General features: G+C 35.9%; 1 protein-coding gene across 1 annotated transcript; it reads right to left on the reverse strand.

The window, feature by feature from the left end:
* Window positions 1–16,937: 16,937 nt before the first annotated feature.
* Window positions 16,938–24,364, reverse strand: ptgs2a (prostaglandin-endoperoxide synthase 2a). Its single transcript, XM_056474587.1, has 9 exons — window positions 24,246–24,364; window positions 23,998–24,114; window positions 23,775–23,918; window positions 23,358–23,662; window positions 23,192–23,275; window positions 21,401–21,647; window positions 20,240–20,526; window positions 19,598–19,745; window positions 16,938–17,611 (listed from the first exon to the last, which is right to left on the reverse strand). The coding sequence occupies exons 1-9, from the start codon at window positions 24,304–24,306 to the stop codon at window positions 17,199–17,201; spliced, it is 1,806 nt and encodes a 601-aa protein (XP_056330562.1). The 5' UTR covers window positions 24,307–24,364; the 3' UTR covers window positions 16,938–17,198.
* Window positions 24,365–24,776: the final 412 nt, after the last annotated feature.

A 24,776-nucleotide genomic window follows, 5' to 3' on the forward strand; every position in this document is an offset into this window, starting at 1 on the left:
AAACTGAACTTTTCATTCAACGCGTAATTCCTGTGATTTTAAACAACCATTTCAAGAGTTCACACTTAGCTGATGATTGACAATAAAGTGTGTTTGACATGCTGTCCCGGGAGAGAGCAATGAGCTCAGAAGATCCTTGGGAGTCTGAGCTCTTGTAGGTCTCGAGAGCTACCCCAAATTTGTTCATTCAGCCTATGCCTTGAATATTAGGGGTTGCTACAGTGGATTTAACCACCAACTATACCAGCCTATGGTTATGCGGTGAATGCCCAGTAGTAAAACATTCATATACTGTGCTAATTTGGTTTATTCGATTCAGTTATACTGCTTGTCTGAACTGAACTTAAACTTTAAAAACTGAACTACACTATTTCAATTTACTATGATCTTTTATGTGAAGCTGCTTTGACACAATCTACATTGTAAAAGCGCTATACAAATAAAGGTGAATTGAAGTGAATGTCTTTGGACTGGGAATGGAAACTGGAAAACCCGGGGGGAAACCCACATGAACATCGGGAGAACATGTTAACTCCACACAGAAACACCGTGGTCCAGCCGGGACTCAAACCAGCGACCTTCTTGCTGTGAGGCAACAGTGCTAGCCACTGAGCCGATGTGCCACCCTGTCCTAGATTAGTCAATAAGGGGAGAAGTAGAGGTGGATGGGGGGATTCTTCAAGGCAAAGATGACTAAGGAAAGGAAATCTGCTTATTTATGTGCGTTTAGATTCGTCTGATTGGTAAATCATATTATAGCCAATGCGGGACCAGCCATGGTCAATCATAAACACATGATTCTCTCGAAATTAGTTCATAAATAAACTTTACATTATTCTGAATTTTTAAAGCCACAATTTCTTCTAAGCCACATACCTGCTAGTTATCAGAGAACAATTTACCACATCGAATCAATGGACTCGTGACACCTTTGCAATTTAAAGAGTAATTTAAACACAGCTAGTGACCATTGCATGTACAAATGGCTTGATTGATCAGAAAAAGGAAACTCAATTAAATATCACGTTACAATAGAAATGCTGATCAGATTTTTCAAGAAGTTAGACTTTTTATTGTCATATGACTGCTGTGCATGTTCATCCTGTCTATTCAGGTGGTCTTGAGTCTTACATTTTTATCTCTTCCAGTCACGGATGTTTCCATTCCTAGTTTTGTGCCAGATGCCTGCCACGCATCCAAGCAAAGCAGCAACCCTGAAAATCTCCAACTCAGAAATTTCTGCTCCACACACACAGACCACCAAGTTTAGTGAATGATTCAGTCTTCTCCAGCTTTTCTTGTATATGGTTTTAAAAGTGACAGTTATCACAGCCGATACAATCCAAACGGTTTACAGCACACCATGAGTCAGTGGGAGAAAAGTGATTTTGGGCAATTCTTTCATGTTTCCTTTACAGAAAAAGCCGTCAGTGTAGTAAAGCAAGTGACATTCCCAGACACCCCATTCATGCCTTTCAAAACAGTGCAAAGGCAAGAACCGGTTTTCGAATATTTGTCAGTGTCTATGACATCAGTTGAGTAGTGGTATATGTAGCATGAGCTGATATCCTGAGTTTTACGCCACACTCAAAACACATAAACAGACCCATATCCTTAGTAACAGGCCTAACCTGAAGAGATTTGAAAAATGAACCATTGTGAGCCGAAGGAGTCAGATTGAAGTATATTTACCCCTACAAGTCCAACACATCCGGTCAAAACACACCCACTCATTTGCCGCCCTACATTACGTTTGCTTTACATTACTCATATTTGAAACGTACACATGAAGACTTTTTTCTTAGATAAAACAGATCAGAAATGCAAATATACTGATAAGACGTAACAAAGTAAATATACTTATTTAAAATGAGCTGGAACACCAAAATTCTTGAGGTATTTTTTGGGACAACTGAATTGTTTTTTATTCAATCCACTTAAATTTGTTAACCAATGAGCTGACTTAATTCCTTCACATTGTCCCGACACAAATCGATTGTGAGGAACTCAACATTTCTACCGTGTAAAAGGTTAATCTAAAGTGCCGTCCACTGCTTTATTGTGGTGATTACATTGAATAGCAAATGACGTATAACGGTTATCAGTCCATTAAGAGAATGTATATAAACAGATATGAGATGTGTATACAGGTGCAGAGATCTGTAGACCACTTCACTTTATTTTGCGTCACTGTATATTTGGCTTGTAAACAGTAGTGACACTAATGTAAATTTCCTGAGCTCTTGTAATATAAATGTCATATATTTTATAAACCTCACAGTGAATTTTTGTGAAATCAGTATCATTTTCTGAAATAAGTATTGTTTGTCTGGCTGTTTTTAGAAGTTTTAAAACACTAGTTTTAGAACCTAGTGTAAACTATGTCAGAGCACTTACAACCCCAATTGTTACTCCGTAAATCATTTATTGAATCTTTTCTACATCTAACTAACTGACAGTAGATGTAAACACAATTACGGCAGTTAAAGGTCTTGCGAAGTGCTTTGAAATTCACTGTTTTGTTCGATTTTGACACAATTTCAACTGAAACATGAAGACATTTATTCACTTGTCATTTTTTTTAATCTAAAGCGATTTACAAGTGAAGATAAAAGAAGCACTTAAATCATCAAAGTAACAGTACAGCAGTAAATAAATTAAATGACAAGTTGAATTGTCGAAGTTGGTTTAAAAAATAAAAAGTAAGTTAGCTTTTTCCCCTTTCCTCTAGACATACAGGGAAGATTGTGTCCATACAGGGTAAAAAAATCTATTTTTATCACTGTTTTAAAGCAAACTAGCTTTTAGATAACCTTAAGACTAACATATTGATACTAACAGCAAAAACTCATTTTGATTTCACAGGGACTAAACACTATTTTAGAGATTTGTTACATTTAAACAAACAAAAAACACTCAAATGTAAATACTGTAGTATTTTCATGCCTTTTTTACTTTTTAATTGAAACATCTTCCTTAATACGCTTCCTGAAATCTTGAACTCAGAAATTTCTCTTGTGAAAGTTACAACTGAAGCCAGATGCCATATTTAAAGTGAATAAGATAGAGGGAAAAAATGTAACAAGTACTTTTTAAGTTGAAATAAGACTGTAAGATCTAAAAGTGTTGTTTTTGAAAAGAGTACTGTTTTTTCTTCAGAAATGTACTCAACACTCTAGAAAAAATGCTGGGTGACACACAATTCCTTCATGTTGATCAAACACAAATTGATTAAGTCAACTAAAACATTTTTACAAATGTAAGTGAATTGAACAAAACAATTAAGTAGTCTCGAAAAACAAACGTAAGAATTGTGTTGATTCATTTCATTTTAAATCAGTACTTTGAACAAAGCAATGTTTTGAGTAAAGTGAAAGAACAAGTACACTGACTGATTCAAATGATTCAAAGAAGATTCCTTGGATTTACAAATTTTTTTAAGTTAAGTTGTTGTAAACAATTTATTTGAACTGAATTTAAACAAACAAATTAAGTTGAACATTACGAAATTTAATTTAGTTGTTTAATTTCAAAGCAAATAAATTGGTTGCAACAATGTAGTGTTTTCACTTTAAATTGTGGCCAGATAAAAATGCCCCCCTCCCTCCATGTTATAGTAAAAGTTATAGCAATCAAATAAAATTACTGAAGTATTTAAAAACCCACTGCACTTGAATATTCATTCATTCATTTTCTTTTCGGTTTAGTCCCTTTACTAATCCGGGGTCACCACAGCGGAATGAACCGCCAACTTATCCAGCAGATGTTTTACGCAGTGGATGCCCTTCCAGCCACAACCCATCTCTGGGAAACTTTCATATACTCTCATACACTGCGGACAATGAAGCCTACCCAATTCACCTGTACCGCATGTCTTTGGACTGTGGGGGAAACCCACACGAACACAGGGAGAACATGCAAACTCCACACAGAAACGCCAACCGACCCAGCAACCTTCTTGCTGTGAGGCGCAGAACTACCTACTGTGCCACTGCGTCACCCCTGCACTTGAATATTATGCGACTAATAATAAATTGGTCAAAATATGGCAATATTCCTACACACAAATATGACTTTTGCTGCTTGTTCAAAATACTTATTTAAAAATAGTTGAAACAACACAATTCTTAAGGATTTTTTAGGACAGCTTAATTGTTTTGTGTTCAATCCACAAAAATGTGTAAAAATCCTTAAGTTAACTTAATTTGTGTTGGGACAACATGAAGGAATTATGTGGAACCCAGCCTTTTTTACAGTGTAAAACTGAGTGTGTAATAATGTGTCTCGTCTGCTGTCGTCATTTGTCCTCAAACAGTAGGTGAAACTCATCTTGTTATCAGATGAAACCTGATGAGCTAACCTCATATCTGTTTACTACGATACACACACACACAAAAAAATATGTGTCAAAGTATTCATGTCATCCCACAACTTTTACCAAATGAGTTTACGGCAGAAGTGGCATTTTTATATCACATTATTCATGGGTTTGTCAAAGTTATGTTCCTGCGATGCCAAAACAAACGTAAACGATGTTGACGTATTCACCTGTTACACTTTACGCAGTCACAGCGGTGTGATGAGTGTATGCAGTAATGATCACTCTGTCATGTCATATCGGCACATTAATCATCAGGTTGCCATAGCTGTTGTGGTCATTTATCAGTGTGTCAACGCAAAACTCAATGATGAACAATATGCATTTTGCGCAATTTGTATTATTTGCATGAAGCATTTGCAGTGTATTGAGTGGGTTTCAGGTGGAATAGTCTAGAAGTGTGTACTTGTGTGTTGTGTGTCACTCACATCATGTGATGTCAGTGAGAATAACACAGCTTAAATCACAGCGTAACCATGTTTGTGGCTGAATTACCTGTTTCTCAACTTTTTTTATAAGCTACCTTAGATGCCCCAAAGACTTTTATCTTGTTGTTATAATAGCATTTTTTAATTGTTTTAAAAGGCTGAGATTAATTCTTTAATATTAAAGGAGCTAGATGTAAGAAATGTAATGTGTGAATCACTTTTTTACTGTGAAAAGCTAAGACTAAAACATAAAAGCCTGGTTTTCTGTGAAAGAAAATGTATCTAGATATTTGTTTTAGGAAAACTGAGAGCTTCTCTGCTTTCATTCTGTGACACGTGAAACAAATGTTATTTAAAAACAGCAATCCTCCACAGCGGTCAACATATCAAGCAACGAAAATTGTTTCATTCTTAGTATAGTTTGTCTGACATATCCCGATTTAGTCCATAGTCTCAAATATACTTTATACTCAAATAAAGGGGTTACCTCATCTGTCAACATGATGCTGATAAACTGCAGGCTTATGCAAACATATCTAGTTTACTGATCAGATGGGGTTTTTTCTATCTCAGTTTGTGTGTGTGTGTTTATTTTGTTATTGAGAGGAAATTGAGCAGCACATTTTTACATATTCATCCAATGTTGTGAAAAAGAAATTTATTTTTTATTACTTTGGTCTTTTTACATTAAACATTTGAGTTGCTTAAGGTGATATATTAACCAAACTTCTTCTCTGTGACATGCTTGAATACTAATTAGCATTTTTTGCAGAAGTAGATGAAGCTGATGGAAAGGCAGAGGTCTCAGTGTCTCTCAATGTCTAAAATTAACTTTAGCTCTGCAGCTAAACTTCCTGTGAGCAGAGATGTGTTGAAACAGAACACAGAATGTTTGCAGTTGTGAAGTTTTATGCTTTTAATATTGTGCTGAGAATTTGTGGATGAAGAGGAAGTATGTTTGGGTGCAGCCACCGGAGGACTGGAGAATGATTGACAAGTGACGACTTCCACTAAACTCCACCTGTTAATATCAGCTGTGTATCATTTTTTGAGTCAGGAAATGTAGAATTGTTGAGCACCTCCTGAATGTAATTGAGGATATCAGAATTCTGTTCCTCAAATCATTCATTTGTATCCATTCATTCATTCATTTTCTTTTCAGCTTAGTCCCTTTATTTATCTGGGGTCGCCACAGCGGAATGAACTGCCAACTTATCCAGCATTTGTTTTATGCAGCGGATGTCCTTCCAGCTGCAACCCATCACTGGGAAACACATACACACTTATTCACACACATACACTACGGACAATTTAGCTTACCCAATTCAGCTGTTCCACATGTCTTTGGACTGTAGGGGAAACCAGAGCACTCGGAGGAAACCCACGCAAACGCAGGGAGAACATGCAAACTCCACACAGAAACACCAACTGACCCAGCCGAGGCTCGAACCAGCAACCTTCTTGCTGTGAGGCGACAGCACTACCTACTGCGCCACTGCGATGCCCTCATTTCTATTCAATAAATGACTAATATTTTTCACATTGAAGAGAACCCTTTCCTAATCTTTTTTATTGAACACTCATGGAACTGATGAATTATTCCAATACCAAACATCAGTCTTAGCAGTGTAGTTAAAATGGATGTCTAAGGCTGGGTTCACACCAAACGTGTCTTTACTGTAGGTATTCAAGTGAGTAAATTAGATACAAAGTCAATACAAACGCAAGAATAGAGGTGAATTATTATAATACATTAATTGAACTAAATCTGAGAAAAAAAACATCCTGCAAATAAACTATAGAGCAAGTGACGCAGTGCTCCGCGTTTGGTGTGAAACTGGCATTAGACTACAGCTCTGCCCTGTACTATTGGCCAGAGGAGAACTGGTCGCCCTGGCTGAGTTTGTGTTTTTCCCAAGGTTACTTTTCTCAAACTGAACTTCAACAATGACATCTGTATCAAATTTAACTGAATCTAGTTTTTTTTTTCTTTCTACAATTACACCAGCATTCTACCACTACTCTTCTGTCTGCCTGATATGCTGGGAAATTTCCACAATCTGAAATAATTTTATTTGACTTCATTTTAACTTTTATTTTATTTTCTTTGGCTCTAGGCAAAGGTGCTCGCACTCTTTTCCTCTCCCTCCCATATCTCTCCTAGCTGGCTCTTTTGTCTTATTCTATCTCTGAGGTTCTCCTCGCCCTGCTCTCCAAACAAAGAAGGCATTATGGATTTGATCAACTGGTCTCTGATTGCAACTGACACCATCTTCTCGATGAGAAGTCTGGGTTCAGGGGAACCCACCTGTCCTCAGGGACATTTGCAGCTGGATATTGCTGGATTTTGCATGATGGACGGGTGGGAGAAGTGGCGCGTCATGTGCCTGGCCACTCTCTCCCTGAAGGATGTTCAACCCAGGCTCATTCTGAAAACATAGTCCCGTGGATGTTTCTGGAGGCCGCGAAATACATTCCGGGAGGTACGTATGGCTGCATTTAGTTGTTTTAAGCAAACGCTGCGGGGCGGTGTGATGCCGTTACTTTTGGCGCTTACCGGCTGACGGCTTACCTCCATGTGGAGGGCTTTCCCGCTGCAACCAGTTTGTCCAGTTAGCTCGTCGTGTATGTCGGTGGACTTGAGACGTAGAGAGGAGTTGACCATGACGACGGTGACTGGGTTCAAGTCCGGGGAAGAGCGGTTTCAGAAATCAGGTAAGACAAAAACAGAATCCAAAAAATAAAATGAGCGAGTAAATAAACAGTGATGAGAATGCGGTGAAAATCTGAAAACGTGGTAAAAATCTGACGAGGGCTTTTCTTTTTCTGGACGGCTTTTGTAAACTCTCGGTTGGGTTTAGGGAAATAAGTGGGTGGGTGGGTCAATCTGTAAAATTGGTTGGGTTCGGGGAAGGAGGAGGGGGGTCAGTTGATTGACCGGTCGTCCAGTCAATCATTCAGTCAGTCAGACGGACAGTCATCCGACAGCGGCCTCCGGTGGGTTTACGCGAGAACAAAAACTGCAGCCACACGTACCTCCCAGGACGTATTTCGCGGTCTCCAGAAACGTCCACAGGACTATGTTTTCAGAATGAGCCTGGGCTGAGGATATTGAAGATATCTACTTATTCTGAACTTTCATAACAGGGTTATCAGGGATGAGCTAATGAGCTTAGGCGGGGCCCTGGGGTATCGACGATTGATAAAAGCGGTCAGTGCAGCTCAAAACCCCACCAAGCTGGCCAGCTGGATTAAAACAATGGTGAGCAGGATTGTTAGTACTCAGACTGTGCTATAAGACGGCAAATTGGAAAACATCAGGGAGAAACTAGCAGTGTTGCAACGTGATTTGGTCAGACCTGGAGATCAGTGACAGACATTAGATATCTGCGAAATTGGCCGATATTGACTCAAATTGAAAACATTTTCTTCTCTTTCGGCTTCCCTGTGACTCTCCTGCCAGACGGCCTCAGCTGGAGACAAACAACTTCCCCTGGATAACATGAAAAGACACGCTCTGAATTCCTGCTCCCTGTTCCAAGGACACCTGTGAGACTCTACAGGCTTACACACACACATACACAGCTACAGATAGACAATCACTGCCTATCCACATCCCCTGTTCCCATCCCCTGTTGTGATGTTATGTCTCTAATTTCACTGCATGTAAAAGTGTATATGACAAATAAAGGCTGCTCATCATTATCATCATCATCATCATCATCATCATCTTTGTCTATGTTCAGCTCCTTTGACACAATCTACACTGTAAAAGTGCTACAGCACTAAAGATTGACTTGGCAGCTTGAATTAAATTTTGTCATCATTCAGTCACCCTCATCCCAGACACAGACTTTTGTTGATCTTATTTAATTTCGTTAAAAGCATTTTTGTGTTCAGAAAATGAAATATATATTTTATAGACTTGATGGTGATAAAACTTTTCATTTTGTGAACATTTAGTTGCCTTTTAATTCAATCAAAGAGATGAAAACAACCCTGCTGACTCTGTCTGTTGTCAGAGCAGAAAATAATATACAGCCCTTGTCCAAATTTGTTTTTCTTAGCCCGTTTCTAGCTCTTTCCTGTTTCTATTCCACACACGTGCAGCAAACATGTGGGTTTACTTTCAAAACCTCCATTTCATCCACGATCCGTAACCCCTGTTGACCTTTGTGAGTGATGATGAGCTGTTTAAATGCAGGCTTTTGTGACTTCTGCTCTTCCTTTCCTCTAGACTAAACATCCATCTCAATTTCCATTGTCACTAGGGTAATTTGGCCCACCACACCTGTGAATGAGAGCATTTATCAGCAGGGATTTTTTTGGCGTGCCCGTGCTTGTACAGTCTTTCCTTCAATTTCCAAGTAACAAAATGTTTGTCGTTGCAGTTTCTCCAATTAAAGTCTTTTAATAAAGAACATTTTGTTCGTTTTAGTTCATAGTGATCTACCATCAGTGCAATGCAGCTGTAGATAAAGCAACTTTTTATTGCTAATGATGCAAATCTTCCACCAGAGCATTTTAAGCATGATGATATCAACATTTTATCTGTCATTTGCTTTAAATTTAAATGAGAAGTCAAGACCTTAAGCTGACAACTATATGTGCATACTTCCTTAAATCTATGGTTTAAAAATAAATCTTTCCTCCTCCTCAGAGGGAAGCTGTGGTCTTGTGTGTTTCAGCTTTGCAATACTGTCTGGGAAAAGCAAACTTTTCTCCCTAATTTCGTCTTCCAGTCAGCAAGGAAATACGTCGCTTCCCAGAACAGTTTCAATGGCTACATTTTCCTGCCCCTCTACAAAAGACACACATTCCTGCACATCACCATGCACAGTTTGCTGTTTATTTTTCCAGCTCGATTATTATGTAGCTTGGCAGTGTGTGTTGACTCAGGTCAGGCCGGAGCTGTTATTTTGTCTGGCTTCACTGCAGTCGTTTTACATCACATCATGTTAAATCAGCAGGGAAGCTGGATCTACTGAGTCACTGTTGGCTCAAGACTTTCATTGATTTATGGCTTTTATGCAGCCTCATTTTTTGGCAATGTTTTGCAAGGTTCAGCAAGTTCAGCAGTTATGTTAGATAGACTTTTAGTAAAAAGCTACATAAGAAAACATATATCAGTTACAACTGTTTCAAGTGGTGTTTGACACAACAATTAAATACAGAGTGCCATAGAATAACCATTGTACTTGTTTTCATCAGAATATCTAATGATCTATTTAGAGCTGTTAAACTAATTGCATACAAAATGAAAGTTTGTTTTTACATACGTTTGTGTGTATCGTGTATAATTATGATCACACACATTCATTTATATGTGTATATAGAAATAGTTTTTAATTTGTATATAAAATATTGATGTGTAACAAAATGATATATAAATATTAATGTACATGTAAATAATTTTAAAGTATATGCATGTTTGTGTGCAATTTTATATACATAGTAATAAAAAATATAAGAAATTTTGCATGTGCTATTGTTCAAATGTTTTTGTTTATAAAATTAATAGCAATAAACACTTTTAGAAGCAGTCTTATATGTGCACCAACATAAGCAGAACACTGAATAAAAATCTCTGTTACTGCTACCCTGAAGGCCTAACATTGCAACATTTCCCCTTTAAACTTCCCAAAATACCAAAAATGCATCTAAACATCTAAATATGAAACAATTTTCTATTTTTAAACATTATGACTTTGAGGGTTACACAGATTAATTTATTACTGTACATAAAATATATAAAAACACATTTACAATACTATCATAGATGTGGTTACAATGTTATTACATAGTAATTAAAATGTAATGACATATTCCAAAAATAAAAGTTTGTATTTACATATGTACTCCGTATCTTTACAGATAAATACACAAATACTGTACATGAAATATACAAAGAAACATTTAAGTTTATAAACAATATCTTGTATGTAATTACAATAGCAATGTAATTAAAATGTACTGGTATGTAAAATGTACTAATGACATGGTAATTAAGTTTGTAAATACATGTGTACTATGTATACTATAAATAAACAAATACTGTACATGCAATATACAAAGAAACATTTACATTTATAAATATTATCTTGGGTGTAACTACAATGTAATGACATAGTAATTACAATGTAATGACGAAGTAATTGCACACGAGGTGAAAGTTTGTGATTACATATTCATCTCAGATGTTGAACAATGTTATAGCAATGTAACTACAATGTCATTACAACCAACATAAAAGATTGTAATTACATATGTACTGCATATATTTACATATAAATACACAAATACTGTCCTTGAAATATACAAAGAAACATGTTTGTAAATAATATCTTGGACTTAATTACAATGTAATGACATAGTAATTATACACAAAAAGGTTTGCAATTACATGTGTACTGTGTATAATTACATATACAACTATAAGTAAACAAATACTCTACATGCATTATTCAAAGAAATATTTACATTTATAAAAATTATCTTGTATGTTACTACAATGCAGTTACAATGTAATGACAGAGTGACTACAATGTAACGACATAGTAATAACATCCAAGATAATAGTTTGTAATCACATATTGCATGTGTACTGTGTATGTTTATTTATATAACTATAATTTACAAATACTGTACATGAAATATACAAAAACAAATTTACAACACTATCCAATGTAAAAACTATTTTAAAAATGTAATTACAATGTTATTACATAGTATCTATAATGTAGTGACATAGTAACTACATCCAAGATAAAAGTTTGTAATTACATGTGTACTGTGTATAATTACCTATACAACTATAAATAAACAAATACTGTACATGCAATGCACAAATAAATATTTGCATTCATAAATACTATCTTGGATGTAACTACAATGAAATTACAATGAAATTACAATGTAATGTCATTACAATGTTATAACAATGTAATTACAATGTTATTACATAGTAATTACATCCAAAAATAAAAGTTTGTAATTACATGTGTACTATGTATTATTATTACAAGAAAAAATTGGTAATTACACATTAATTATAACATTTGTATTGTGTATGTTTATGGATATAACTATAATTTACAAATACTGTACATGAAATATACAAAAACACATTTACAACACTATCGGATGTAAATAAAATGTTATAACAATGTATTTACAATGTTATTACATAGTAATTACATGAAAAAAATTAAAGTTTGTAATTACATGTGTACTATGTATTATTATATGTAAAACACAAATACTGTACATGAAATATACAAAAAAACATGTTTATAAATATTATGTTGGATGTAACTACAGCATAATTACAATGTAACTACAGAGTAAATACAATGTGATGACATAGTAATTACATCCAAGAAAAAAGTTGGTAATTACATATTAATTATAACAATTGTATTGTGTATGTTTATGTATATAACTATAATTTACAAATACTGTACATGAAATGTACAAAAACACATTTTCAGCACTATCAGATGTAAAGACAACTTTATAGCAATGTATTTACAATGTTATTACATATTAAATACAATGTTGTTCCATAGTAAATACATCCAAAATTGTAATTACTTGTGTACTGCATATAATTATGTATACAACTATAAATAAAAAAATACTGTATATATAACAGACAGAAATATTTACATTTATAAATATTATCTTGGATGTAACTACAATGTAATGACATAGTAATTCCCTCTAAGATAAAGTTTGTAATTACATATTACATATTACATGTGTACTGTAAAGATTTATGTATATAACTATAATTTACAAATTTGGTACATTAAATATACAAAAACACATTTACATGTTAGATATATTCTTAGATATAAATATAACGTTATAATATGTACTGTAATTACAATGTTACTATGTAGTACTTATAATGTAATGACATGGTAATTACACCCAAAAATAAATTTGGTAATTACATATGTACTGCGTATATTTACGTATATATACACAAATACTGTACATAAAATATACAAATAAACATTTAGGTTTATAAATATTATCTTGGCTGTAACTACAAAATAATTGCAATATAATGACATAGTAATTACAGTGTAATGACACAGTTACATGAGATAAAAGTTTGTTACTACATGTGTACTGTGTATATTTATGTATACAACTATAAATAAACAAATACTGTACATGCAATATAGAAAGAAACATTATTATATATGTATATATTTATTATCTTGGATATAACTACAGAGTAATTACAACGTAATTACATAGTGTTTACATCCAAGGTAAAAGTTTGCAATTACATATTACATATGTACTGTGTATATGTATATAACTATATACAAAAATAACTATATATTCATGTACAAACACTATCAGATGTAAATACAATGTTATAACAATGTAATTACTATGTTATAATAATGTAATTACACTGTTATTACATAGTAATTATAATGTAATGACATAGTAATTACTTGTAAAATAAACGTTTGTAACTACGTGTACTGTGTATTTACATATACAACTATAAATAAACAAATACTTTACATGCAATACACAAAGGAATAATTACCTTTGTAAATATTATCTTTGATGTAATTACAATGCAATTACAATGTAACGACATATTAATTACATCCAAGATAAAAGTTTGCAATTTCATATTACATATTACACGTGCAGTGAGTATATTTACATGTACAACTATAAATAAGCAAATACTGTACATGAAATATACAAAGAAACATTCACATATTATCTTGGATGTAACTACAACATAATTACAATGTAATGACATAGTTATTACATCCAAGATAAACGTTTGTAATTACATGTGTTTTGTGTATAGTTACGTATATAACTCCAATTTACAAATACTGTATGAAATCTACAGACACATATACAACACTATCTTAGATGTAAATATGTTGTTATTACAATGTTATAATAATGTAATTATAATGTTACTGCATAGTACTTATAATGTAATGACTTAGTAATTACATCCAAGATAAACTTTTGTAATTACATGTGTACTGTGTATATTTACATATACAACTATAAATGAACAAATACTGGACATGAAATACACAAAGACACATTCACATATTTTTATATTATCTTAGATGTAACTACAATATATTTACAATGTAATTACAATGTAATGACACAGTAATTGCACATATATACACACATGTTTATAAATCAAGATCAAAGTTTGTAATTACTAACTACTTATATTTTTTTATAACTGTTTCGTAACATGTATTTCAATATTCGTAAAATTTCATCTTAATATCAAAAAAAGCTTCTAAATCATCACATTTACACACATCTTTTCAGTGTCAGGTTTCATCTCAATGTCATTTGTGTTAAAGTGTCATTTAAGTCATATGTTCTTTATGTGCCCTACGTTACACAATTACTGGATTATTTATTTTACAATTGTGTCTAAGGTGTTGCAGGTCAATATAGACCCATCCCCTGATTTTGCCGTTTTTGGGGTTCCAAAGATTTGGTCCCAGTTTAATTCTAAACCCCTTGATATTTTGGCTTTTACCTCATTATTAGCTAGGCGTCATATTCTACTTCACTGGAAATCAAATAAGCCTCCAACTACATCCCAATGGCTTGTGGATACCATGCATTTTCTAAAATTGGAAAAGGTTAGATGCTCTGGGAAAACTCATTTCTTTAAAAAGTACTTTAATTCTCTTAACATCTTGCCTTCCATTTAATAGATGCACTCACCTTCCTTTTTAATTTGTTTATTTCATAGTAATTTAATTTTTGTTTGTTTTAAACTATTATTATGGTGGCTTGAGTAAGCAAGTACTGATGACCTTTCAACCTACTAGCCACACCCTACTTAGCAACACCTTAGTAACCACCTAGAACACCCTAGCAATCACTCAGAAAACCTTAGCAACTGCCTAGTAACGCCTTGGCAACCACCAAAAACACCCTAGCAATGCCTTAGTAACCACTCAGAACACCCTAGCAATGTCTTCGCAACCACCTAGAAACCACTCAGAACACCTTACTAACCACCTAGCAACGCCTTAGCAACTACTCAAAACACCCTAGCAACTGCCTAGCAACATCTCAGCAACCACCTAGCAACCACATAGAACACTATAACAACCACCTAGCAACACCTTAGCAACTACTAAGAACACAATAGCAACTACCTAGAAACAACTTAGCAACCACTCAGAAAACACCCTAGCAACCACCAAGCAAGACCTTAGCAATGACCTAGAACACCTTAGTAACCGCCTAGCAACACCTTAGCAACCACTCAGAACACCTTAGCAACCATCTAGCAACCCCTTAGTGAGGACCTAGAACACCCTAGCAAACACCTAGCAACGCCTTAGCAACTTCTCAGAACACCCAAGCAACCACCTATTAACACCTTGGCAACCACCCAGAACACTCTATCAACCACCTAGCAAGAAACATGCCAATCCATACTAGAAACATGCTAACATACATGTACTTATCTTTTTATGCCAAAAAACTACTTTAGTTATTTAAACTTTAAAACTACTTTCAACTTTCGACGAGGCTTTCTTAAGCCACCATGAAGTTTGTCTACGAACTTTACTTTTCTAGCTATCTTATACTGTTTAATTGTAAACATTTACTTTCAACATTGACAATGTATCTGAACATTTGATTATGATTGTTGAATGTCTGCATTCAGTCAGTTGTAATTTTCGGTAAACTTTTATTACTCTTTTCCATTTTTTCCCCCTTATTATTGTTATCATTATTTTTTTAGGTTTTTTATTTTATTTTTTCTTCTCATTTGTAAAAAAAAAAAAAAAAACAGATATAATGATATGTACCTATTAGTACTGAAATAGTGTTTGTTTTTTCGCAATGAAAAGTGTAAACATAAAAAGCAACCCCACCGTTAAACCTACCCCTCATTGGGAAAGGAGCAAATCTTAATAAATGTACGAATGAGACTGTACAAATACGAATTAGCTACTAAACCAAAATTACAAATTGCTCATTCATATGAAGTGAAGTTTATTTATAAACTAATTTCAAGAGGAGCACATTCTTATGATTGACTGCGGCTGGTCCCGCATTAGCTAAAGCATGATCCACCAATCAGATGATTCCTAAATTGCTATAAATAACCAGAGTATGTTACCATATCCATCTTCGTCTTGAAGAAACCCCCTTCCACCCATGCTCCTCCCCTTTTCTTGACAGGGCAGCACAGTGGCCCAGTGGTTAGCACCGTTGCCTCGTAGCAAGAATGTCACTGGTTCAAGTCTGTACCCTACCATATAGACATTTCTGTGTGGAGTTTACATGTTCTCCCCATGTTTATGTTGGGTTTTCCCCAGGCTCTCTGGTTTGCTCCCACAGGCCAAATACATGTAACATAAGTAAATTGGCCAAACCAAATCGACACCATAGACGAGCAATTAATCAGCAATATTTTTCTTCATAGTTATTCATAATTTGCATTCACTATTAACAAGCAGGAGAGTTCTCAAGACCTACCTGAGCTCAAACTCCCCTCTCGCCCTGCAAACCGGAGGGAGCCCCGTTTTCGAGGATCTCATTAACTCAGGGTTCTCACCTGGGACAGCATGCCAAACAAGCTTTATAATCAATCATCAGCTAAGTGGGAACTCTTGAACTCTTGAACTCTTGATAATTCCCAATAATTGTGGAACCAACATCACTACTTGCTATACACTTTTATACACATATACACTTATTTAACAACACACTTACATGCCAATTTGCACATAACAGCTGCACATATAATGTTGTATATAGTAATAAACACGTACATACACTTGTCAATCTGTATATTTGCACTCACTACTTCTATTCTTTTTAAAAATATATTTATTATCTGTTTTTTGTCCTGTCTCTGTAATTCTGTTGCACTGTAGAAGCTCTGTCACGAAAACAAATTCCTCGTATGTGTGAACATACCTGGCAATAAAGCTCTTTCTGATTTCTGATTTGAAAACGATTTTTAAAACCTCCTCCCCAAAACCCAATCATCATTGTGGGATGACTAAATTGTACTAATTGTTCTAAATTAGCGAATAAATCATGAGATCATGTTGGAATAATTGACACAAAACATATTTTTGCAAAATATTAATTTGTTTTTATTTATGAAATGAACATCATTTGCAACAGTTAATTGGCATTTGAAATGTGTTTGTCCAATTAGTTGAATACCTCACATGAATTTATGACACAAAGTTTCACGTCGATCACAATACAAAAAAAAAACAATCAATAAATACACTACTGTAATAAATTATTCAAATAAATATATATAAAAAATAAATAAATTACAAAACCATATCAAGTATCTGGGATTTTGAAGATTTTGAGACCTTTTATAGCTCTGAACTCCGCTCGTTCAATACAACTGTTGGATTTATATTATTTGCTGTGGAATGCACCGAACTTGAATTCACGTTTTCCGAACTCTGAAACTTCACATCTGGCACCTGAAAGGACACCATCGGACAGGGCCCACTGACATTCAAGCACACCAGCTTCTTCAGTGTAGCCGAGTTAACGATGTCAAATCCCACTTTCCCACCAAATGTGCTGGGCTTCCAGTATTCAGGAGAACAAATAGCATTTCCCATGAGGCCTTTGAGAGAGTAGGGCGCTCCCATCTCCACTATAGTCTCCCCAAACACAGAGTTAGGTCTGGGTTTCTCCACAAGAAGGCCAGGATACAGCTCGACCTCGTCTACGTGACCGTACAGCTCCTTCAGCTGGGCTGCCAGATCTTGGTCTCCTGTTTTACCAAAGAGAAAACTATTTTAATTAAATAAGAAGTTACATGATGTGTTTTTCATTGTCACTAATAAATCCGTGCCAGCAACATTTTTGAAAGTCCTTATTATACAATTAAAGCTTACATTGCACTAAAAGAATAACGTTTGCTGTTTGTTCAAACTAATTATTTAAAATTAGATAAAACAACATATTTCTTGAGGGGCTTTTTTATGCAACAACTCATAGGGTATAGGGTATATGCAGCAGTATGTAGAAGCACTTTCAACTTTTCGGTAACCTGGGTCAAACACTTCCAGTGAACTGTATGTCGTAACAAAATTGTTACGTTTAAGGTCTGTTTTCTTTAAAAATCAGCAATCTCCACTGGTTGAGGGATATCCACTATAAAGTGTGTCTCAGAATGTTCAAAAAGCGTTGGATTCAATTAAATTTTTCCATGCCATGTTTTTAAAATATGAACATTTATTTTACCCCAGTGTATTCAATGGAGCTTCTGCGCTAGCCTGCTAATCCTGACGGGCACATTGGTGTAAATGGCTTTTCATCTCATTTTACGCTTGGACAACTAAATGAAATCTATTTAACTGATTATATTTTAACTACATTTCAACATTGATGCTGTAGAAGGAACGATATAAAACTGAAAAAAATTCACATTAACCGTTCACCGGAAGTTTATCAGTACTGGAAAAAACACTAGCTGTGCATATACCCTATTTTTCGATCCACTTAAAGCTACGGTCACACCGGGCTTTGTGTGTGCGAAATTCTGTCGTGCGGCGCTGCGAAAAGGGGAGGGATTAAACAAGATGATTAGACATTAAAAAAAGCCAGCGATTGCTCCATGCTTCAAATTTCTGTCCAGAGAGGTCCTGTTTTGATCCTCGATTGGTCTCATGCAGTCAAGTGATGCGATTTTGCAGGTCAGAGTTCACCAAGCTTGAACTTTGCACCGCAGCAACATGCGAAACTTGACGCATGACCCCGCGTTTCCGGTCTGACGTATTCGCGTGCGTATGAATGGAAGTCTATGGGAGGAAAAGCCCAATGTGACCGTAGCTTTAATCTGTAAAACTTAATGAGCCAACTTAATTCCTTCATGTTGTCCCAGCACAGAACGATTGTCAGAACCCAGCATTTTTTACAGTGTAAAAACAACAACAATAATAATAATAATAATAATAATAATAATAGTTTCTTCTGTCGAACTCTAAAGAAGATATTTCGAAGAAAGCTGAAAACCAGTAACCATTAACATCCATAGTAGGAAAAACAAATACTATGGAAGCCAATGATTACTGGTTTAATGGTTACAAAATATCTTCTTTTGTGTTCAACAAAAGAAAGAAACTCAAACAGGATTGTGTCAAGTGAAGGGTGAGTAAATGATGGCAGAAATTTCAGTTTTGGGTGAACTATCCCTTTAACCAGCGTCTGTTTATTATAAACATGCACAGAGGTATGTCGTTTGGCAGTTTAAATGATAAGGAGGATTTTGATTGGCTGTGATTTCATTCATTCATTCATTCATTCATTCATTTTCCTTCGGTTTAGTCCCTTATTTTTCAGGGGTCGCCACAGCGGAATGAACCGTCAACTATTCCGGCATATGTTTTACACAGCGGATGCCCTTCCAGCCGCAACCCAGTACTGGGAAACACACATACACTCACATTCATTCACTCATACACTATGGCCAATTCAATTCATCCAATTGACCTATAGCGTTTTTGGACTGTTGGGGAAACCAGAGCACCCAGCGCAAACATGCAAACTCCACACAAATGGTGCAGCTAGGACTCAAACCAGCAACCTTCTTGCTCTGAGGCGACAGTGGTAACCACTAAGCCACTGTGTCGCCATTAGATATCGTTTTTATCATTAAAAATTAAAGGATTTGATGGATTTTGCCCTTCAGTGTCAATATTGTTATTATTTTAGAGTGTACTAATTAGAATGGCTAGGAGATTGACACCAGTCTTACCTGTCATCTCCTCAAAGGATGAGTAGGGCTTCATGTTGAAGCGTCTTCTATAGGCATTGAAAGACTGGTAGCGCATCTCTCTGGTTTGCTCCAGAACTTTAACAGCGACCCCTTGAACTGCAGGCGGCAGGTTACGTCCACCAGACACCTGTTCACACACACAACAATTTGTAAAAATCAGCAAACACAGAATACAAGTGAACGTTCATCCAAAATTCTCATTTACAAACATTCATGTTGTTCCAAACCTGTATGACTTTCACATTTTTTTATTTGTTTCATTTTTTGGAGCACAAGGAATATTGCGAAAGCCAATTGGCAATCCTGAACCTCACTTAGTTTCATTGTATGGACAAAAAACAGATCTCCTTTTGTGTTCCACAGAAGTTACATTAGACTGAAATTATATTGGGTGTCTCTTAAAAACTTCTATAGGACGATTAACAATGTCACAACTTATAGCAGCAGATGCTTCATCAGGTTTTTGTGCATCAAGATGCAAACTCTATTGTCATCTGATGGAGCTTATTTTCACCTTTATCATGTTGAATTTGTGCTTATGTTGTACTCTGATCTGTTGAATGTACTTTTGGTATGGAGTAAACTGGTCTAAACTGGAGTAAACTTTGATTTAAAACTCACCCGTCCAGATGTCTGTTTGGTGAAGGAGTCCACCATGTTGCGGATGCCATGTTTGGTAACGATAGAGTTGTTAAAAACAAACTGGTGATAGCCGTAGATTTGATCCTGGATCTGAAAGTTGTCAGGCAACAGTGGATGCCAGTGATACAGGGTATTGAATTCGGCCGCAATGCGGTTCTGGTACTGGAAACGCTCACTGAAGATGAGCTCTGGGTCAAACTTGAGCTTGAAGTTGTATCCACTCAAGTGCTGAACATAGTCCTCGATCACGATTTTGATGGTCTCACCTGGGAGAAGATAAAAAGACATGGATGTTTAATGAAGTAAAGTGAGTATTGTCAAGTATGCTGTTACCCATACTTTAAATTGACTCATACATTTGCACACACACATTATGAATATACAGTGAGCGAACACACACACACACACACAAACACAACCTGTGAACACACACTGTGAGCAATGAGCAGCTATTTGCTTTGATTTTCCAGGGAGCAATTGAGGGTTAGGTGCCTTGCATCTCAGCTGGGTATCAAAGGTGGGGGAGAACCCTTTTCATTCACTTCCCCTATACCTTCAATTGCCCCACCTTCAACCCCCACAACACCCCCTAACCATTAGGCCACAACTGCCCCCAGCTACACCTATAACAACTCAAATAACAACTGCCGCCAAACCTGTTCCTGGCAGGTAAAGCCACGGTCACACTGCACTTTTCGCCCCATAGACTTCCATTCATACTCATGCGAATGCTGCAGACCGAAAACGAAACCTTGTGCGAAAAGTTTCGAATGTTGCTGCATTGCAAAGTTCAAGTTTGCTGAACTCTGACCTGCGAAATCTCATCATGTGATTGCATGAGACCAATAGAAGATCAAAGCGTGACCTCTCTGTACAGAAATGTAAAATATGGAGCAATCGCTCACTTTTTTAATGTTTAACCCTGCCACTTGTCACAATGCCGTATGACAGAATTTCACATGCCCAAACTCTAGCGTGACCTCTACTTAACTGTCCAGAAAAATTTTGCTCCAACTCTAATTAAACAAACCTAAATCCATTAAGATTTTCAGACTCACTAGCAACTTCCAGGCAAGAGTGTGGTTCAGTGGAAATCAGGGGTAGGACACCTTTATTTCTGAAGATGGGACAATGACTCACCAATCAGGATGAGACGAGTGGTTTGGAAGATTCTCTCATCATCCCAGTCGGGATGTTCTTGCTTCATGATGTCACAGACACGGTTGTGCTCACGGAGCCAAATGGTAGCATACATCATCAAACCTGGAACCAGCCCAAAGGCCTCATGGCCTACAGCAAATTTCTGCTCTTCCGGGATATGAGGAGGGTAGTGCATCTCCACCTGGACGTCCTTCACAAGCGGAGGGTACACCTCACCATCCACAACCTGAAGGAGAAAATATGTTTATGATTACCTAGGTGTCTTACATTGATCCAATAAGAAATACTTTAAGTATTTTAAGGCAAAATGTCCTGTTTTAGACAATCAAGGGTGTCAAGTCCTGCTCATGTAGGGCCTGCATATTTTAGCACACCTGAACCAGCTAATTAAGGTCTTAACAGGCATACTTTAAACCTCCAACCAGGTGTGCTGACTGAGGCAATCTGAAGCTAAACGCTGCAGGACAGTTGCCCTCAGGGACCAAGTTAGGACACCCCTGTACTCTATAGTAGAAAAACAAGCATAAAGCAGGTGTGTCTAATTCTGCTCCTGGAGTTCCACTGGCCCACAGATTTTAGCCCCAACTAATAATTAGTGGTTTTAGGTGTGTTTAATCAAAGGGACAGATCACACAAAAATGAAAAGTGTGTCATCACTCTTCAATTTTCACAAAACTGTAAGTTTTGTTAAACACAAGCAAAAATATTTGGAAAAATATTAAAATCTGGTAACCCATGACTTCCATAGTATTTGTGTTTCCTACCATGGAAGTCAATATAGTCAAAAATCGTGGTTGCCTTAAATTTTTAAGCTGAATTAAATTAACCTTCTGAATCCATAGGGTTAACTGATAAAATTGAAGTTTATTTAAGTTAGTTTAACTTAGTTTAGTAAGTTACAATGACCTAAAAACATATGCTGTCAGGACTAACTGATCATATCATTTTTTTCAGTGTAGTTACCAATTTCTAATACTCCTCAAAATATCTTCTTTTGTGTTCAACAGAAAAAAAGTGAGTAAATAGTGAGTACAATTTTATTTTAGGTATGAACTAAAACCTCCAGGCATGGGTTTGAATACCCTTGTGACACGTTTAAAACAACAGGTTAGAATTACAATTTTTGTGGTGAACTATCCCTAGGGTGTGAATTACAAAGGGGTTTGGGTGGGGGTTGACCCCCCAATTAATGCTTGATCCCCCCTGAAGGTCATCAAAACAAAACGTATGGGGGGTCAGCCCTTTAATAGTAAAAATAGCTTTCTCTGATCACTGATTTATATCTTAAATATTCATATTTAAAAATGTATTATATTAATATACATTTGATCCCCCATAACGGTTCATACCAATGTGAATGCATAATCACACCAATCAATGCTAGGAAAAATGTCATTCAACAGTCAACAAACTGCCAGTTCTAGAGTTGCGAAAGACATCTTAAGTATTCACAAATCATGTTTCTTGTAAAATAGGTGTTTATATCTGCATGTAGCCTAAAAAAAATAAAATTAGGCACATAATTTGTATAGTTTCACTGACAGTAACGTCTAAAATAGTCACTAAATATCCCTCAAAACACTGAAAATGTATACATTTCATTAACAAAAGAGATGTAATTTAATTGCATTCATAAATTTGATTCACTGAAACATTATTATCAAACTATTAACCAAAAAGTTGACCCCTCCGATCGTCAGTGTATAAAACCCACCCTGACTATCCCTTTAGGTGCAGTTTCATATCCATTATTCACATTATAGCACAAACCTGATATTTAAGCTTTCCATCTTTAAACAGACGAAGTTTGTGTTGAACCTCCAGCGTCTCTCCATAAATGTGCCCCAGATCCACCTAAAATACAACAGAACTTTAGCAAATGAACTGCAGTCTTGTATACACTTTGAATCAGATGTAAAATTTTAATGCCACTTACTCCATGACCCAGGGCTTTGGTGAAGGCTGGTCCCTTTTTAAAGTCCGACTTGAAGAACTGGTGAGAGAAATGCTGGGCGAAGAAAGTAAACATGAGACTGCTCCTCTGTGGATCAGGGATGAACTGCTTCCTCAATAGCACCTTCTCCACCACCTGCTTGGCATTTGGGAGATCAGGCGTTGGGCAGTTTTGGGGTAACGGGGCAAGAGTGCGGGTGTAATAGGAGAGATTAGAGTACGCTTCCCAGCTTTTGTAGCCATAATCAGTATTGTACGTCGGTGGACTTTCAACCAAATGGGACCTTGCTGTAAAACAAGAAAAACTGTTTAATTTTATGCCGATTTTTATGCTTTTTAAAAACAATTATGTTCAATTTTGTTGGAAAATCCATTGCAGAAGTGATTTCGTTCAACTTACACAACAGGATATAGCGCATTATAGCATCCCTCAGGTAAGAGATGCTGTTGATGATATCCCACATTGATTTATAATGTGTTAAAATATGATGCACTACATTTGGCCTTGGTTTCAGAGCTAATTTGATACGTGTGAGAAGCTCAGCTGCAAGGGAAGAAAAAAACATGTTTAGAGTACTGTGTAAAGTTTTCAATAATCTAAAGAAACCCATAGCTGAACTTACGAGTAGTGCAGTTTTCATCATAATATCCTGTCCTGGTGCAGTCACATTCATAAGCATCAGCTCCCTTGGATAAACACACGCCCTGGTTTTGACAAGGCTGTGCACAGCAAGGGTCGTCTGCAAAAAAAAAAAAAAAAAAAAAAAAAAAGCCATAAAAGAAAATTGAATGTTATTCCCAGGCATTATTAGACTGAATTTGGGCAGAACAAATCACAGCAGCAGGTCAGTGTAAGTCTGTGTAAACTTACATCCTTCACCAGGAAAGATCCAAATGCTTGAAAGTAGGACCAAGCAAACCAGTTTATTCATTCCAGAAGTGTTATTATCTAGAGGCTGTTGAAGCAGAGACGCGTTACTCTGGTCGAGCCCGTTGTATTCTGAGCGCCTGGATGCGATTCGAAGCCTTTTAACAGCTGCAGGAGGAGGAGGTCTTGCGCAAGACGAAAGTTATGTACGTCATCATCCGACTGTATTTTTCCACACAATAATTTATTTTCAGGAATCGAATACGGAAATACTAATACAGAAATTTATGTAAATTAATTAAATCATTCTTAGAATGTTTACCCTGAAAAAACTATATAATAGAATATAAATAAATATAAATAAACTAAATGCAATCATCCTAATATTTTTTTATTCGCAATAGCCTGTATGTGTAAAATACAAGATTAAATGTGATATGTGATATAGGCCTATATAGCATATACTAGACTACATAAAACATACTGAAGGACCAAAATCCTTTTGTAAAGATAACGTAAAATACATAAATATGA

Source organism: Danio aesculapii, chromosome 2, assembly GCF_903798145.1.
Source record: "Danio aesculapii chromosome 2, fDanAes4.1, whole genome shotgun sequence".
Taxonomy (NCBI): domain Eukaryota; kingdom Metazoa; phylum Chordata; class Actinopteri; order Cypriniformes; family Danionidae; genus Danio; species Danio aesculapii.

Excerpts from the sequence above, each read along its gene's own strand:
- ptgs2a (XM_056474587.1), bottom strand. The coding sequence starts at position 24,306 with ATGAATAAACTGGTTTGCTTGGTCCTACTTTCAAGCATTTGGATCTTT. Across the intron at positions 23,663-23,774 it reads AATGCGCTATATCCTGTTGT|CAAGGTCCCATTTGGTTGAA; the intron begins GTAAGTTGAACG and ends CTTGTTTTACAG. Across the intron at positions 21,648-23,191 it reads ATGGAAAGCTTAAATATCAG|GTTGTGGATGGTGAGGTGTA; the intron begins GTTTGTGCTATA and ends TTTCTCCTTCAG.